We start from the raw sequence: 17,237 nt of genomic DNA on the forward strand, positions 1-17,237 counted from the left end.
GACTGGCGGCATAGAGGTGGAGTCTCAGCTACAACCCCCCCGGGACGGCATCTCAGGTGGCCCATCGGGCCGCAGACCTTAACAAAGACAGCGTGGGCCATGTATAACATTTCTATGGTATGTATTTGTGCTCGTGACGGGACGGGCGGGGATTTTCTGCCCGTAATTGACTTTGGAGCGACCCTGTGCTGTGGTTTCGTCTGGCTTTGAGAAGGAACTCAATCTGTTACATGAGAGGTATGTGGCATGTTACTGCCCGGTATGGCACACACAGAAAATATGCGAGACCCTGTTGCACTCCAACCCGTTGTGTTTAACACATCACGCAAGATTGGCCAAGTCTGGAATGATTTTTACGTGGTATGTGTTGGAAGAAATGAATGCCTTGAGAACAAAGCCGTCTTACCACAACATGCACAATGAAAAGCTGCTCCCCTTGTTGTTGACCGACGGTTTGGTTGGACTTTTTGGCCACGATCATGATGTTTCTTAACATTTTCCCTGCACTTAGCCAACAGCAGCATGACAGGGTTAATTATCAATTATACCCACAACTAATGTTTTGACATGAAACATGCCTCTTAAAGGAACAGCACAAACGGAGCCAAAAAGGCCTGATTAGACTGATGTAATCAAAAATCATCATTATTTCAGAAGTAAATCAGTAGGTCTTGCTTTGTTTCTTCCTCTTCTTATATCTGAAATGGCCTTCACGGATCCCCATGTCTCTCTTAAAGAACCCTGGAGGTATTGCATCTCCCGTGACTAACCTTGGCTTTTGGGTAAGGACATAAATGATGACATTAATGTCTTTGCAATATTTGCATGCATACAACTGATACAAAGAGCCTGTCTGGCTCTGTTTTGGGCTCCTCTGGGCCGCCTGGCAGGCAGTAGAGGCCTTCGCCACTTAAATGTCTTTCTAACTAACTCAAAAGGAGAAGAGGCCCTCGTCATTTTCCACTGGGAGTCGCCGCGTTCGGCAAATAAAAAACACGTACAACGTGAGCCACGCTCGAAACAGTCAATCGACATTTAAAGTAAATTATCATCTCTGTTCTGCCGCGTTGGCAGAAGACATCCAACTGCATCCCGAGCTTTTGTAAAAAATAAAGTGGCAATGTGTTATTTTCAAGACTCTGGCTCTGTTTATTTCTTGGCCACTGTGCAACAAAAAACAACAACCCAGCAGCCTGCACGGTGACTTAATTCTCAGGATAAACGCTTAGGCAGGATAAGTGTAAGTGAATGCGCCTGGTGTTTATCCAGTAGTCCTTCTCACCGTTCGGCCCGGGACATTTATCAACAAAGAATGCAGGTCTCCAAGAAGTGTTGTTTATGGCCCCCTGTTGGATAGTAAGGAAATGAAAAAATCCATGCTATTTGCAAATATACAATGGATGTACGCTGACATTATTAACAGTTCTAAAAAGATTGGGATATTTCATCTTTTTGATTCTGATTGCATTTTTTTATTGTTATTAGAGGAACAGCGGATTAAATGAGCAATCTCATCATAATGATCTTGATTGCATGAATCTTGGTTGGATTGAAACCTGCAGTGATGTGACACAACATCGAATACTACGTACATAAAGTAACTGTATGTTTTAAAACCTTGTGGGGATTTGAAAATATGTAATAACCTGATTACAATGTGTGTGGGAAGAACTGTCTCCTTCTCCATTGCATCGTATACGTCGTCATAGATTGCGCTTGAGAAGGTTGTTCGAGTGAAAGAAAAAGGTGTTTTTCTTTATTGTCAGAGGTCATAGGGGTCATGAAACTGGGATGAGAGTCATATAAAAATCCTTCTCAGGTGCTGGAGGTCATTTAGAGGCGTACCTGTGTTTGTTTTATATCCGGATTGAAGGCCCAGAGGAAGGTAAAAAAAAAAAAAAAAAACATCTTTAAAAATCAACAGAATGCACGTGAATTGCAATAGAATAATAGCGGTTGAAGCAACACTTGCACGAGTCCACCACAAGCGCTTCACCTCTGAGTGAGAGCGGGGGGGCGGGGCTTAGGCGGCCCGCTGGCAGGCTGCAGCCGGGATGCAAATATCACTTCTCTGCAACTGTTTCTGCCACTTCGGATGCGGCAGGACGCCGCTACGTGGACTTTAAGCTGCGCAATTCGCAGGGGAATCTTTAGTGCAAACAGCCCGACTGAGAACGTGCGTGACTCAAGTTCATCGGAGTAAGATGCGCGTTTTTTTAATGCGCATAATCGTTTACTGGCGGACTTTTAATCCGTTGCGCATTTTCTTTCTTTCTGCGCATCTACTTGAGACGCTGCCAGGGAGTCGCCTCGAAATTGAGACAGATGCGAGAGAAATGAAAGCATGTGTCTTTTTAAATGGTGACAGGGAAAAGTTGCATGGGGGCATCGCGGAGGAGGAGTTCTTTGCGACCAAACGAGTAACGGATTTTCTCTTATAAATAAGGAAATTGAGTCCCGACCGCTCAATGAACAGCAGTAATCCTCGTTGTGCAGGTGGGTCAATTCACATTTTACAATTCTATTAACCGAGGTAAAGCTTTGGTTCGCAATTTCTTATGAATAAATGAATATCCTAACTCGAGGGTATTTCTGGAAAGATCTTGAAATGTGTTTGTGTTACTTCATTGTACCCGAAACATTTTGACGTGATGATCAAGAATTATTATTATTATGACGATTGTAATTATTGAGTATATTCCGTTTAAAAACCTGATTTATTTAATGTTACCTGGTACATCATTTAAATGTGAGATTACGTTCCTCATGTGTGGCTGACCTTTCCCTAAAATATATTTATTAGCCCAAATTCTGCCCAAAAATGCGTATTCATACCGATTGAGATTTCCTTCCCTTGACTAATCTGAATTTAAGAGTGGGACATATTCAGTCTTCTTTTCTTTAGGAAAACATTCGACACACCACACTTTATCTCCTAGTCATCCTCTTGCGATTCGTGCTGGCCTCCCCAGCTCCTAAGTGAGACGGGCAGGACAGTGAGGCGGAGACGTTGGACGGGGGACAGGGGGGGGGGGGGGGAGAGGATCTGCGCTGGATTCCTCCTTCTTCCAGAGGAGCAGTGCGATGCAAACATCTGTAATCCAGCATGGAGCCTCAGAGGCAAAGCCAGGCTCAACTGAGCTGTACAGGATCAACCCCCCCGGAGCTGAGTGAGCTCAAGCCTCACATGGAAACCCAAAGAGAGAGGGAAGGAGGGAGGGAGGGAGAGAGAGAGAGGGAGGGAGCCTGTTGGTAGTTTGATTGGGGGCGAAGAGCACGATGGTGATGTTCTTCTCTGCGTGAGAGCGCTGAGTGTTTTCTCAAGCGCTGCACGTTTGACCCCTCGCTGCCCGAAAACCCTCCGAGCCGCCGAGCCGAGGAACTGGAAGCGATTACCAAAATGGCCGAGGCTTCTGTTCTGGTGCCAGTGGCGCAGCCAGGTGTTTCTCAACAGACAGCCGAGGCAGGCGGGCCTTTAAGATTTACATTGAAAGGTGTCGAGAGCAGACTCCTTCGTTTCACTCAAAGGCCTAGTGGCCTTTTCTGTTCCGCGTCGTTTCTTTCGTCTCGTTTTTCTCTTTCTCAGCGGGAGAGTTTTGGGACTTGAACATGAAAATCATGGATTATGTCAACGTGGGTGAAATCACCCTTGAATTCCCACAGCCGTGTCTGGGTCCCACGTGATGGGATACAAAAAAATCAGCTGATTTAAAAGCCAGAAATTACAGCTGTCTTTACTCGATTGTAACTCTAAAGAAAGAAAAAACTATTTGAAAGCAGCATTGATAATTCTAAATGAAATTCTTTCCCCGTCCTTGTTGCGTTTTGCTCAAGCAGGTGGGACTGTCCTTCCTGTCTGCGTGGGATTAAGATTAAGGGGTCGCACCACAGGTTTCACGTGTTGGTGATCTTTGCACAGTTTCACAAATGTGCGTCGAAAGGGAAACAGGTTCAGTTAAAAGTCACAACGTTTGTTGTCTTCTCCAGTTCGATAACTACCCAGTGGGAGTGGGAGCTCCCTTTCACTGCCTGAATAATTGATAGATCAAACTTAGGTTTTACGAAGGAGGCAATTTAATCTCCTGACTGCTTGATGAGCGGGGGGCCTCAGCTTCACCGAGCTCAGCTGGACGTGGACAGGCAGTTTGGCGGCAGAGGGGCCCGGAGACGGATGGGCACAGGGGGCACCCCGACCATCAGCCCCCTAAGCCACCTCTCGGTCGGACCCCCGACATCTTCACTGGGAGCAGATCTGGACGCGCTGGGGTGGGGGCTTCTGGCGGCTCGCGCGGCGTCGTGGGAGCGTTGGCTTGCGAAAAAGAGCCTCTGGCACACGTGGCGAGTTACTCAGCGCCGGCCTCGGAGCGATCCGGGGGCGTCAGCGCGTCCCCTTCTCCAAGAATCCCTCTCTGGGGGAGCAGGCCGCTCGCTCGGCCCGCGCCTGTAAATAGGACTCGAGCCGAGAGGCGTCAATGACATCGAGAGTTGTTAGGCGCCGAGAAGCGAGTCGACCCCGCCGGCGGGGAACAGAGTCCGCAGTGTTTCCCAGTTAGGAGAGGATGCACGTGCCTCTGTCGTCTGCTTTTGTTTAAGTTGAATCCATGGAAATTGTTATGATTGCAAAGGGAACTCCCTTTCTTTAGGATTGAGAAATTTCTGCATTCTTTGACTCATTTGGCCTTTTTCAAGCGGCTTTATAAACTCTATTCGGTTCGAACAGGAGGAAATGTCACATTGATGTTTAACACATTGTACTCGAGGGCATCTTTTCACTATCATTATTGAATTGACTGTAAATCAGTCTGGACCTTACTGTATCTGCGAAATAAAATGCATTCATGTTTTTTCTTTGTATTGTATAAATAATCTAATTATTTTTTTTTTAGTTATATGATATGTCGAACATTAGTGAAATTGTTGGATCAGTCGAGTTTAAATGGAAATGGTGAAATATGAAATCATTTTTTTCCCTTTTTCATAATGTAATGTGGCCTGCTGGAGTGTTCAGATGCACCAAATGGCTTCGTCCTCAGTGTGATTCAGAGCCATAATCAAATCAACAGCCAAATATGGTTCTATTTTCCTTTATAGAGCTGCGAGGGAGGACCTCCCATTGCTCGGATCCTAACATGTTCCGTGTGTCCTCTTCACACGAGAGCTGTAAATACAGGCAGCGAACGACGCTGTCTAAAAACCATCTCAGCACGACGAAGCCTTTCGGGCCGAGTGTGTGTTGCGTTTCCCGGTCAACTGCATTTTCAAAGGAGAAACACGCTCAATTCATCATGCAAAGTCCAAATACAAACTGAAATGCTCCGACCGTGAAGGTTATTGTGGGGGGGGTTTGAGTCATGAGTTTATTCCAAACAATACGTCCGTGTTGCTACCGTTGGGAAACATGCTTATTGTTCTTGCTGAAAGTTAGATGAGAAGTTTGATACCTGAAGCTCATAGTTGTGCAATAGACATGACACACCAACAGACGGTTAGCTTAGCTTAGCGCAAAGACTATTTCCTTTGGTAATGGAATTTCAAAGGCAGGTTTTTGAACGAATTAAGGTTAAAAAATGTTTCCTTCTGTTGTAAATGTTGTATTTTTAGTCTGCGTAGCTCCTGGCGTTTGCCACGTTCAGCTTCTGCTGTCTTATCTTTGGCCATCGCCTCTCTGTTGCTTTCACTTCTTCGGCGATTTACGGCAGATTTTCAGATTTAAGTCAGCGTGTCTGGTGCAGTTTTTCATTTTACAAGGTATAATGTTGTATTCTTTCAGCTTTAGAAGTAGGTCGGTTTAGTCACGCTATCCGTTTTCCCGTTTCCCGCTTTTGTGCTAAGCTAAGCTAAGTTTTTTTTTGCTTTTTTTAACTTTATATCCATCATACCGGCAGAGCATCGTGCATCTCGTCAAACTCTCTGCAGGAGAGCAAGCAGGCTTCCTCCAGAATTCCCTCCCTGTCATCTACCTGTAACAACCTTTCTCCCAAACCTCTTGTCTGCTCAGCAGGTTCCAAGCACATGTGATCACCCACAGTCAAGAACCTGCAACCATCCGTCCCATTCCGACCTGCAGGCCCGAAGCCCTCCCCAGAGCAGGAAGCCCCCCCCCCGCTGAGAGGAAAGCGTCTCCTCCCGACCTTCATGGCTTGAACCCGCGAGAAGTCCACCCGTCTCCTCCGCGGTCTTTTTCCTCCTCTCCTCCCCCCCCCCAGCCCCTCCTCCGTCTACTCCCTTTGCCAGTATCACCCCCCCCCCCCCCCCCCCCCACCAGCGCGATGGCTCGTTGCGCCACAGGCTCGTTCGGACTCGCAGCATCCCCCTCCAGTGCAGAGACTCGCCCCCGCGGCGGCCGCTAGTTGCGACCCACCCACCCACCCGCACAGATTGGGGAGGGAAGGGAGAGACGAGCAGGCGCCGCAGGACAGAGCGGGGGGATCGTCTGGTCCCGGCAGCGGAGGGAATCCACCTGTCCCACGGAGGAGGGACCCCCCCACCCCCCCCGCCCCGTCTGATCCATCTGGTCGCAGAGGGGGGACCCTGCGTGGCCAGGAGGGGACTATGCAGCTGGGACTGGTGGCGCTGGCAATGGTCTTCGTCAGCTCCGTGGGTCACGGCGATGCGCTGCGGCCCTCCAGGGGGAGGAGGCAGAGGCGCGGTGAGTTCTCCGCTCCACCTCGGTTTCTTCCTGCGGTCACAAAGGCACATGTCTCGTAAACGCTTAACAGGCAGAGAAAAGGTAACGTTTTGTTTATTTTCCCGTCATTCCTGTTTTTGTTTTTTTTTCCCTACAAGGGTTACGCTGGGTTCAGTGGCTCGTCTTTCTTCTTCCTTCTCAGATTATGCCTCTCAGTTTGTGTAAAGCTTTTACGTGTGCTAGGACTGTTTATAGAGGTTTTTTTGATAGATTCGCCCTCAAAGCCATCACTTTGCTGAGTATCGGACAGTTCTCAGCTCTGAACTGGGCCGTGCTGCCCGTGTTGTTGACAGCTTTTTTCATGCAACCACAGAGACGGCGCTCAGCCGGACTCGCCGCGTATCTCTCTGGCCTCAGAGCCTCGGTGCCGGTGTTGCCGTCAGCTTCGAAACAATTCTCCCTTTACACACGAGGAGCTCTCGGCCAATGCCAAAGCTCAGCCCAAACTCTCGTACAACACATTGGCCGGCCAAGGTAACAAATGTGGTTTTGTTCAAATCACACATGCTGGGACGGATGTTTGTGAAGTAGAATCTTCGTCAGGTATTCACACGCACTTGTATCTGTGACGCGTGGAGGCATCGTGTGCCATTGTAAAGGGGACCGGAAGGATTTGGGTCATTCGTCATGTAGAAGCGGCGGCTTTTTCACTCCAGATATGCAAGTGGGAAGAAAATTTACAAATCTAGTATACGGCTTTTATATCTTGAATGTCACGTAGATGGTTCTCTCTAAAGATGGGCTCTATGGCTACTGGCCGCGGCCTGGGACCATCCAATGACCCATTCTGAGGCAGAACGATACCTGCTGTGAAAACCTGGCAGTGTTTTCTTCTTGTCTGTCATCGTTGTAGTTTTTTTGGTGCTTGGATCCCGTCTGACTCGCCCGAGTAGAGGCCTTGCCTGATGTCCGTTGCCTTATTTCGAACGACTCTCTTGCAGATTTTAACTGCCTCTTGCGAGGCTGTCAGCCCCAATTACTCGGGTTTCTCCAAATGAAAATCTGTTAAGGATCTGCGGCTAGCATTTGGAGTAAACAGTGGATAACTGCTCAAACAAAGATGTTTGGCCGGGCCCTCGCCTAGATGAAGCTGCAACTCGAGCCTGTTGGAGCGAAAAAAGCACCGGAAGGTCTACGGCCGGACCCCGAGGAGGTGCCAGTAAAATATCAAAGTCCCGAATGTTGTTCTCATGGGCAGAATGTCGACAAATCCCCCTTGTGTTTTCTTGATGAAATCATATTTGCTCATCGATTAGGCACCCGGTGTCACCTCAAACTCAAATGTAAAATCCCAAAGCAATATGTTATACAAATCACTATTCTGGCAACGAATTATTATTATTATTATTATCACTAACGTGTTCCTTTCTCACTGGCTCTATGTCCATGTTTCCGCAGTCAGCACCGAGGGGCCGCCATCCTGCCCCAAAGGCTGCGACCGGTGCTCCGAGTACAACGGCTGCATTAAATGCAGGCCCAAGCTCTTCATCTTCCTGGAGCGCAACGACATTCGTCAGATAGGCGTGTGCCTCGCCTCCTGTCCCGTGGGATACTTTGGGATGAGGAACCCAGAAGGCAACAACAGATGCACCCGTGAGTTTGCGTAGACTCTTCGTACCACCAAACACAACCGAGCGTGCAGAGGCCCAAACCAGCTGTCTGTCTCGGTCCTTTGCGTTCGATATGGGGGCCGTTCGGAGGAGGGGAGGGACACCTTGCTGGTTTTATTTGTCTTGTTTCAATTCGTCCACTTTTCTGCGCCACTTTGTGCGTCCAGCAAATAGCTAAAATATGCACCCGAGCAATAACGATTTACCAATTGCCACGCTCTTTATTCACTGAAGCGATTCCACGTTCTGCGTTCCTGTTAATAACAAATCCCTGCCACCATTTGTCGATGCCTGTGAGCGACCGCTCAAAGGCCGCCAGATGAAATCCTTCTGCTGCTACTAATCCTGGTGCTGAAGGGCACACAGTTATCCACTGAATCGAGCTTCTTCATAATGATTACTGGCACATTTTTGGCTCATTTGGAAGGAGGATCAAACATGACTACCCACAGAGGAATGAGCGTGGTTACAGAGTTGGCTCCGGTGCCACTGGTCCCGTACTTTTAGCCGAGGCTTGCCAGCAAGCCAGTCTGTTTCTTATTGGGCGTGGGGCAGAAAACACGATCGCAAAGCGAATCCCAACAAAAACATCTCAGTTGCGTTGTTTCTGAGAGGCTGTTTGTGTTGTTTTTATTTGACCCTCGTGTGCAAAGTTCATGCTAGATCTCAAACAGTTTGTAATGTTTTTACTTTTAAACATATTTACTTCGGGCGCAGCCTCGCTCGCTAACATAAGCAGTCCTACGATCTTCTTGGTAACTGCGGAGAGGTTTCTGGGTGCATTCGTCCCGTCAGACTTTCTCTCCGGTTAAACCCAAAGCAGAGATGCATCTTGAGCCATCGCGTAAAAGTCCAAGTCGAGGCCCCAGCGCTCGGTTCCGTGGTCGTAACGGCGAACGCTCCATCACCTGCTGGGCGCCGTCCGGTCAGCTCAGAACACCGCGTAGATATGTCCAAGGAATTCAAAGCATGTAGGCTGCAGTGTGGTAATCAAGACCACCCCGACAAGACCAGGACTTTAAAGGGTCGATACGGAGATAAGTCCAAGACCAGACAGTGTTCATTCCACTGCAGGACACAGATGTCCAACATTAACTGAAACTGATGTGAAAAAAAATGCGGATTTCTCCACATGCAGAGTCTTTGTGTGCATGAACAGGTTCAAACAAATACAAACAGAAGCTAAAATCACCAGCACACACAGTTGCTTTAGGTATTATTCATTGTTCGAAAAAGACACAAAATAAGTGAAAAAGTGAAAAGCGTTCAAATTTGAACTAGATACGTATCTCACTATTATCAGTCATTCAACATCTTTATTCGTGTTAATGCACCACATATTTTAGACAAATTCGTCCCCGTGCTGGTTTGTTACTGTGAGGTCTTAACTTCCTCAGCAAATTCTTCTTGGTTTATACGTATAATTTTACAATGTCCTTTTCTCAACGTTTGTCTTACGTTACAGAGCTGCAAACATCAGTACTGTCGGATTTGGGGCTTGAATCTAGTAATTGGCAGCAGGAGGAAAGAACCCAGTGAGGATTCAGCGTTACGTCATTTCTGACCTACGCAGTGTCCCGGCTGCTGAGCTAAACTTTATTAAACAAGAATAAAGAAAGTCGAGATCCGAATACATTTCCATAAAATGAAGTATTAGAAGGACCATGCAGATTTCCATTTTTCCTCAGCTGTCTTTTCCATGAGAACGAGGACGGTCAAAGCTTTTGGGTTCTCTTTAGACGTCTGCTTTTTATCCTCCTGTGCTTGTAATTATCCGAATTTCCGTCTTTTCTTGATTTAGGAGATTTGAATGAGCCTGCAGCAACTCTTAAGAAAAGCCACTGAAGCATACACTCCTGGCTACACTCGTTCACACCAGCCTGCCAGAACAACAATGCCTGTGGTGCCTGTGTTTTTAAGAGGAGAAGTGTGGTCCTCTCTCTAAATAGAGACTGTGTTGTTTAATCACTAATAAATCTCTCAGAGAAAACACAATCCAAGTTCCTTCTGTTCTCTCTCTGGAGATCCATTTGCTTTTTCAGCCAACAAGGCCATGAATGATCCATTACAAGATATTTGTATGTTTCCATTTGAAGAATAAAAGATGTTGAACACGGACACGATGTGACTAATATGATTTGATCCTTTCATTTGATCCTCTCTTTTTGTCTTTCAGAATGTAAAATAGACAATTGTGAAGCGTGTTTCAATCGCAATTTTTGCACAAAATGTAAGGAGGGCTTGTATTCACACAGTGGGCGATGTTATGTCAGCTGCCCGCCAGGCCAGCGCACCGCCAACGAGTCCATGGAGTGTGTTGGTGAGTGACCTTTGACCGTTCGCTCATTTTGAAGCCCGAGAATACGCGACGCCGGAGCGCGGCGGACCATTCGCTCACCGCCGCAGGCCCCTCTTCTTTTTTCATCCCGCCCAGGTCAACGTGCTGACGAGTGCATTCTGGGCGAGTGGAGCCAATGGGGTTCCTGCATGAAGAAGAACAAAACATGTGGCTTTAAGAAAGGCTCGCAGTCTCGAGAACGCGTGCCCTCTCAGGTCCACAGCCCAGACGCCTCCCCGGCCCCCGAGCCCTCGCAGACCTGCGCCCCACAGGTCGAGAGGAGGAAGTGCAGCGTGACCAAGACGCCGTGCGCGCGAGGTAAACGCAAAATACACACTCTCCGGGAAACCGGTAGTTTTTGGTGGAGACGATGACTTAAAGTTAAAGACAAGATCAAGCGCCGGTTCACACGCCCGACCGGCGGAACCGAGACCCGACACCCGGAGGGCCTCCCCCCCCCCCCCTCCCGCCTTCCCGCTAGCGTGTCTGCCGAGCTGCCTCGTGTTGGTTTGGGGTTCGGTTTGGCCCGAGCTCGCAGGGGGATACAGAGTAAACAATAAACACAATCTACGAGCGGGCCAGATGAAGGGGGCGGGTATTACGCACGGCAAGGCTGGACCCGGATCAGAGCTAGAAACGGGCTGTTTGTTCTGAAGGCCGGTGAAGCGTGAGGTTTACACTCCCGTGACATGTTTGCTTGGGCTCCTGTCATCCACACAGCAGCTTGCTCTGCGGCAGGTTGACAGTCGACGGCCGCCGTCAACTTCCACGGCGAGGTCATTAGTCACGCTCGCCCTCCAGAAGGCAGCTGGCGAGCTGCAGATGTGGAGTTTATTGGATGGAGAGGAGCAACTAAAAACAACAACGGTTATTTGCTTTTAAACATTTTGTCCTTAACGGTAGGAAACGATTCGCAGGCCGATATGTTGGGATGTTAAAGGACTGAGAGAATTGCTAACAAGCTCTACTCAAAGCTTTTACTGGATAGCAGCACGCTTTGAGGATCATTTACACAATGTTCACAACTCTAAAGAGGTCGCGCTGTGCGACAGGCGCCTGAATTGCCTCCATGCTTGTGAGTAAATATCCTGTGAGTGGAAGGAACAGGTCCCGTAGAGATGTTTGGTCTAGAGGGACGGAGGCTCACGTGAGGACCGCGATCTTCAGCGGACGGGCCACAGCACAATAAAAAAACCCAACTAAAATTAGAAGAAAGTGTACAATGTCCGAAAAACGTTTTTCCATGGCTTCAGAGGAATAACGATCTGTGAAATATCACGAACTGCCGTACGAAAAGGGCTACGCACGGATTATTATGTGAGGTGTCGACTGACGAGTGATGAGTCATGGAAGCGTTTTGTCGACTGCCCATGAATCAGTTTTTTCCTCTCATTATGTCGCCAAACACTTTTGGAAATAAGACGCATGTTACTTCAAAAATGCTCCGGTAAAAAGACTCCGGCACACCATTTCATATCGGTAAACTCTCTGTCACCAATTTTTTTTTAAAAAGGGAGGCCAGCTGTGGATTCATCCGTGGGAGCTGGCTGGCAGGCTGGCTACATAAAACACAGGGGGCAGATGTTGTATAACATTAGTGATTTAGTGGTCTGCAGAACTCACGCTTTGTGTTGATTTGGCTGCAAACGTTGAAACTTTTTCCCGAAAGCTGCACAAAAAGGGTCTCACGCGAAAAACAGAATTCCCTGGACGTGTTACTGCATTCGTCATGCAAAAGTGTTTAGCTTGGAAGGAGGGGGGGGGAAGTACAATCAGGGCTGTCATAAACTGATGGAGTCCCCCACTCTTGGCTCCGTTTGTGATTTGTCGGAGGAGTAATTAAGTCTTGACATCAGCTCAGATGTGTGAGCGTGTGGGAGGATTCTTCACTCGGGCTCACTGGGCCTCATTGGTGGACATTCACACCGTTACGGCTCCGTGCTCCTTTAGCGATGTGTTCGATCAATCCAACACGACACGGATAAATATGCTGCACATAATATGCGTGATTTGAGTGCAGCTCACCAGTGGGATTTCTTCACTGATTCACCGATTTAGTCACTAATTGCTCTTTCAAAGGGGGATTTATTTGTGTTTGTGCACTACTGTGTGAGGCTGAGCCTTCACATTCTCAGTTGGAAGTGATGCACCTGTATTTAGTCTGTCCACACTCTTCATCCATCACTGCGTAATGATTTTCGCCGGCTATGTTGAAACACAATTTGAGGATGGTTGTGTACTTTTTGTTCTTCTCCCGTGCGCTTAAACCGAAGATCCACAGCTGTTTGTACAACAAGTTTAAAAACCCTGGAAGGGAAATAAACACAGACCTTCAGTTTTCACGACGAAGCCGTACACAAACGCGGTGGCGCCATGGGCCCGGCTCTTGTCATCACGCGTGGTGAACGCTGTCCAGCCATTGGCCTGTGTTCACTCAGTTAACGAGATGCGCGGAGACTCTCGACGCGCAAGCTCATAACAAACATCCTCCAGCGTAACTGCACACCCTCACGTACACAAATACGTTTGAGTGCAGCCTAAACAACGGGGCGTCTGACACTCGACGTCCGTCGCCCCGCTGAGCGGCTGCTCAACCACGTCCTTGTGGGCTCGCGTTGGGCCCTCGACGACCCTCGAGTGCCGCGTTTTGAAATCAGCGGGAACCTCTGAGCTCTTGTGCGTGTAGATGACCACGGCGCGATGGAGGGACATGGGTGGAACCTCATGTACCAGCACAGAGTAGATGGGAGGAGTCCTCTTGGGAAGAAGCTTTTGCCGTGAAGAACATGCGGAGCTCACGGCGGCGCGAGAAGTAAAGTCGTTGGATTCACGAATGCTTCTGCAAAACGTCATGGCAATTGAGCCAAAGGTTTTGAGATACTTCAGTGCGGAGCGTTTAACGACTTTAGATATGTCGTAATGTTTCATTCTGTTCGGGTGGTTTATTGTGTATTGATTGCTTGTGATACGGTGGTTGCAGCCGTACTAGACGTAGCTTCATTAACTAGATGTGCGCGGCTCACAGACGGTTGTTTTGCCCCCATTAGAAACCACATAATCACAACCACCAGCGCTGATCCAACACACATCGCTTATTATCCAGACTTCCGCTCTCATCCCTCAGGAATCCATGTTTTTCGTTTTGTTTAGCCAAGCGGAGGGGCTACGTGCAACATCTGGTGATGACAGACATCCTACGGAAATCTATTTGAGAAATGCTGCGAAATGTAAATAATATCTCCCATGCATTTTCATTTCAGAGAGGAAGAGCAAGGCGGGCCGGCAAGACGATACAAACAGGCGAGAGAAGGAGAACGCACGCGGGCGAGGACGCGAAGGCAAAGATGGCAGTAGAGAAGGCGGAGGCGGAGGAGGCGGAGGTGGTGGCGGAGGAGGAGGGAAGAGGCGAAAGGGGCAGAGCAGGAGCACCACAGCTGCCAGCATCACCACCAGCTCCGTCAGCTAAACTGCACGGGCCTGCTGGATGGGGGCCGAGGGACGAGCAGAGACGATGCCTCAACCGTCGTTGTGGAAGACGCAAAGAGGACTGGAGGACGGCCGCAACACAAAGTGCTTTCGAATAGACGAACGTGTCTGGAAGGTGCCGGCGTCGTGCGGAAAAGACTCGGCGCGTCACTCGCCAGCCCGAAGGGGGAACGCTGCTGGACCGCGGTGCCGCGTTGAGGATTTTGCGTTTTTTTGTCGTCGAATCTTCGTCACATCTTGAACTAAAAACAGATCCCTGCGCAGCATCCGGGCTGGAAGTCTGATAAGGAATGAAGGCTCTCTCTCCTCTGGTCTCTGACGTATTATGTTCCGGTCCGAGTTCAATCACAATCTGTTCTTCATTTGTTGTTGTGTTTGCGAGGAGCGGCAGATGGACTTTCTCAACACAAGCTTTACGTGATGTAAAGACAATGAATAGCATTGAGTCGTATGTACCTTATTTCCTGTTGTGAGATGAAACAAAAAAGAAAGGCACTGGAAATCATTTTGCGGTCGTTGAGGACAAACGGTCTTCTGCACAGTGTGTTATTTCAAGGAGGCAATTTGTAACAAAAGAAGCCAAAGGGAAGATTTAAGAGAATTACTGGCTCATTTTCTTCCCCATTGTCTTGACACAAACCTTTGTCATTCGATAGCTCGGTTGTTTGTTTCGGATTTAAATGTTGCCGTTTGTATCAGACAATAACTCTGCACATAAAACAAGCAACAGAAAGTATTTGCATGTGTGCGCCTTTGTGCATGCAAACATGTGTGCGTCTGTGTGTGCGTGTGTTCGTCTCCACCTAAAGTACTTTGCGTGCATCTCTGCACGGAATCAAGGAACTCAGTGGCTTGTCCATGTGTGTTTAGGTGTGCACGTATGTGCTAATATTGGTCCCATAGATTGAAAGAAAAGGTTCTGTGCAGATGCACAGTAATATATATATATATATGTATAAAATGCAGTAAATACAAGCCACAGATAATCACATAAGAGACAAAATCAGCTGCTCAGTAGTCCGTCTGCAACAGGTACTGAGGATTTTGCACAACCATGTTTCCTACTGCTCAAGCAAAGCATTTTACACCTTTGTACTCCAAAGGCTTCATGACGTTACAGATACAGAGAAAAATGTTTTTATCCTTAAGTCTTTCAAATGGGTCTGTTTGCTATGCACGAGATATTTGTCTCTGGAGAGGTTGCACGCTACATTATTCATTCATACCACGATGGCGAATATTTCAAACTGTGTTTATCATAAAAGCATCATCATGTATAGCGTATTCTGTGAAAGCCTAAATAAAGATCAGATGAAGCTGAACTTCACTCATACACTGATTTTGTTTGATTTCAGTGGCCTATGAAGGTATTCTCAGTCTATGCTATTGCTACATATACACTCCCATGTATTCATATGTGACGCATTTTATCAAGACTGTTCTGTTTTGGATCATTTTGTTTTACAATTTGGGTTACACTTTAATATTTTAATTATTCCCATTGGTTTTCGTAACATTTCACTTTATTAAAAGTCCTATTTTGTGTAAAGTGACATTCCCGGCGTGTTTTATATGTGTATGTGTATATTAAAAGGAACGGCCGCTAAAACACAGCATTTCATAGATTCCACAGGAGTGTGAGAGAAAATTAAAAAAATAAAGAATGTTTGAACTGTGAATAATGAAGACGTTTTTTAGTAGGAATAAAGCGACAGCGTCAGTCCGGCTGATCCAACGCAAGGACACAATCATACTGACTTTACTCGTTTGAAAACGAGTTCAGGTGTGCTCACCATATGAAATGGGTCAAATAATCAGGATTCACATGCGCAGTCCGACCAGCGCGAGTCTGACCGTTGATGTTGTGGCCCAGTTTGTCGTATTAACATAATCTCAGATATCAGCATTTATCATTAGTAGTATACTTGAAAAAACAATTATATGAAATTGTATTACTTAAAGTGAATGATCCTTTTTGGTGATTATTTATTATTGATTCAACAATAACAGAAATGTTTCTCCGTTTATGCAGACTAAGCAAATCCCTTCATATCAAGACCATTTAGTGTCTTTTCACTCTGGCCCCGTCGTTACGATCTGACCAGAGGGAAAAGTTTCAACCACTAAGTATCCTTCGCTTCTTCTCTGAACTGAACTCTAAATTCGAAAAACCTCAGAGAAGAACAATAAACAAAGTGTGGCGGGAGAGCGATGCTATCTTGCAGCCGAGAGCACTCAGCGCTCGTGGTATGCTCTTCTCCGGGCTGCAGGAGGCCATCCCGGGAAGCCGAGGGGCTTAGATGGTGCGATGGTGCCGATCGCCGGCCCAATGCTGGCGCCTAGGCAGGGGTCGTAAAAGCAGAGACAGAAATAAAAACTAATGGTGTGTCATAGCCAGAAGGGAGGGGGGAGGAGGGGGGGGGGGGGGGGTCCACCATGCCGTGGGCCCCGACAACAAAACAGCCGTTTCTCATTACCGAAGGGGAGGGCGGGGGGGGGGAATGGTAGAGTATGCTCCGTAAATTGCACATTCATCGCTCTTCCTGACCATAAATTCTTGCCCAGGCCTCCATTGGAGCTCCCCCCCCTCCCCGACCCCCCCCCCCTCCCCTCTGTAGTCCACCATTCCCGTGTTTTCCCAGAGAAACGACTGGTACATCTTTGGGCTACATGGGTACCATTGATTTGCCAAGATCCAAAACATCGAATGATTTCATTACTTTAGACCACCACAACTCACAACCAGAGCCCAATATCACCCTCAAAAGGACTCGCAGGTCTGTAGACACCACCACCACTTATTCTTTCCCGTTGAATCCTGTTCAGGCCGTGAAAGCCAAAATAATGTCAATGCTGGTATGCTAGCTTCTCTTCTGAGCTCAGGTTTTATCATGTGACAGAGATGCAGGTGAAAGCTCCAGAAATGGTAAAAAAAAAAAAAAGGTCTGTGAAAGATCTGAGGCCACGAGGATTTATTTCTGGGAAGACTGAAGATATGCTCTTCAGATATTAAGATCTGTCCGATGCAATGAGGACCAAGAAAATATCCCGTCATATTCAATAACAATAAAACTCTATCTATCTATCGTTATCGATAAATAACCCCAGAAGGTTA

The 17,237-nt window shown here is 47.5% G+C and overlaps 1 protein-coding gene across 1 annotated transcript; it reads left to right on the plus strand.

The window, feature by feature from the left end:
* The first annotated feature begins 2,084 nt into the window (after positions 1-2,084).
* On the plus strand, positions 2,085-15,671 carry rspo1 (R-spondin 1). Its single transcript, XM_040166200.2, has 6 exons — positions 2,085-2,496; positions 6,002-6,649; positions 8,087-8,281; positions 10,475-10,618; positions 10,733-10,954; positions 13,897-15,671. The coding sequence occupies exons 2-6, from the start codon at positions 6,553-6,555 to the stop codon at positions 14,100-14,102; spliced, it is 864 nt and encodes a 287-aa protein (XP_040022134.1). The 5' UTR covers positions 2,085-2,496; positions 6,002-6,552; the 3' UTR covers positions 14,103-15,671.
* Positions 15,672-17,237: the final 1,566 nt, after the last annotated feature.

This window comes from Gasterosteus aculeatus, chromosome 20 (assembly GCF_964276395.1).
Source record: "Gasterosteus aculeatus chromosome 20, fGasAcu3.hap1.1, whole genome shotgun sequence".
NCBI classification, from domain to species: Eukaryota; Metazoa; Chordata; class Actinopteri; order Perciformes; family Gasterosteidae; genus Gasterosteus; species Gasterosteus aculeatus.

What these genes read in the sequence shown, in the direction of transcription:
- rspo1 (XM_040166200.2), top strand. Translation starts at nt 6,553, where the DNA reads ATGCAGCTGGGACTGGTGGCGCTGGCAATGGTCTTCGTCAGCTCCGTG. An exon ending in AGGCAACAACAGATGCACCC is followed by an intron (nt 8,282 to 10,474) that starts GTGAGTTTGCGT and finishes TTTGTCTTTCAG; the next exon opens with AATGTAAAATAGACAATTGT. An exon ending in CGAGTCCATGGAGTGTGTTG is followed by an intron (nt 10,619 to 10,732) that starts GTGAGTGACCTT and finishes CATCCCGCCCAG; the next exon opens with GTCAACGTGCTGACGAGTGC.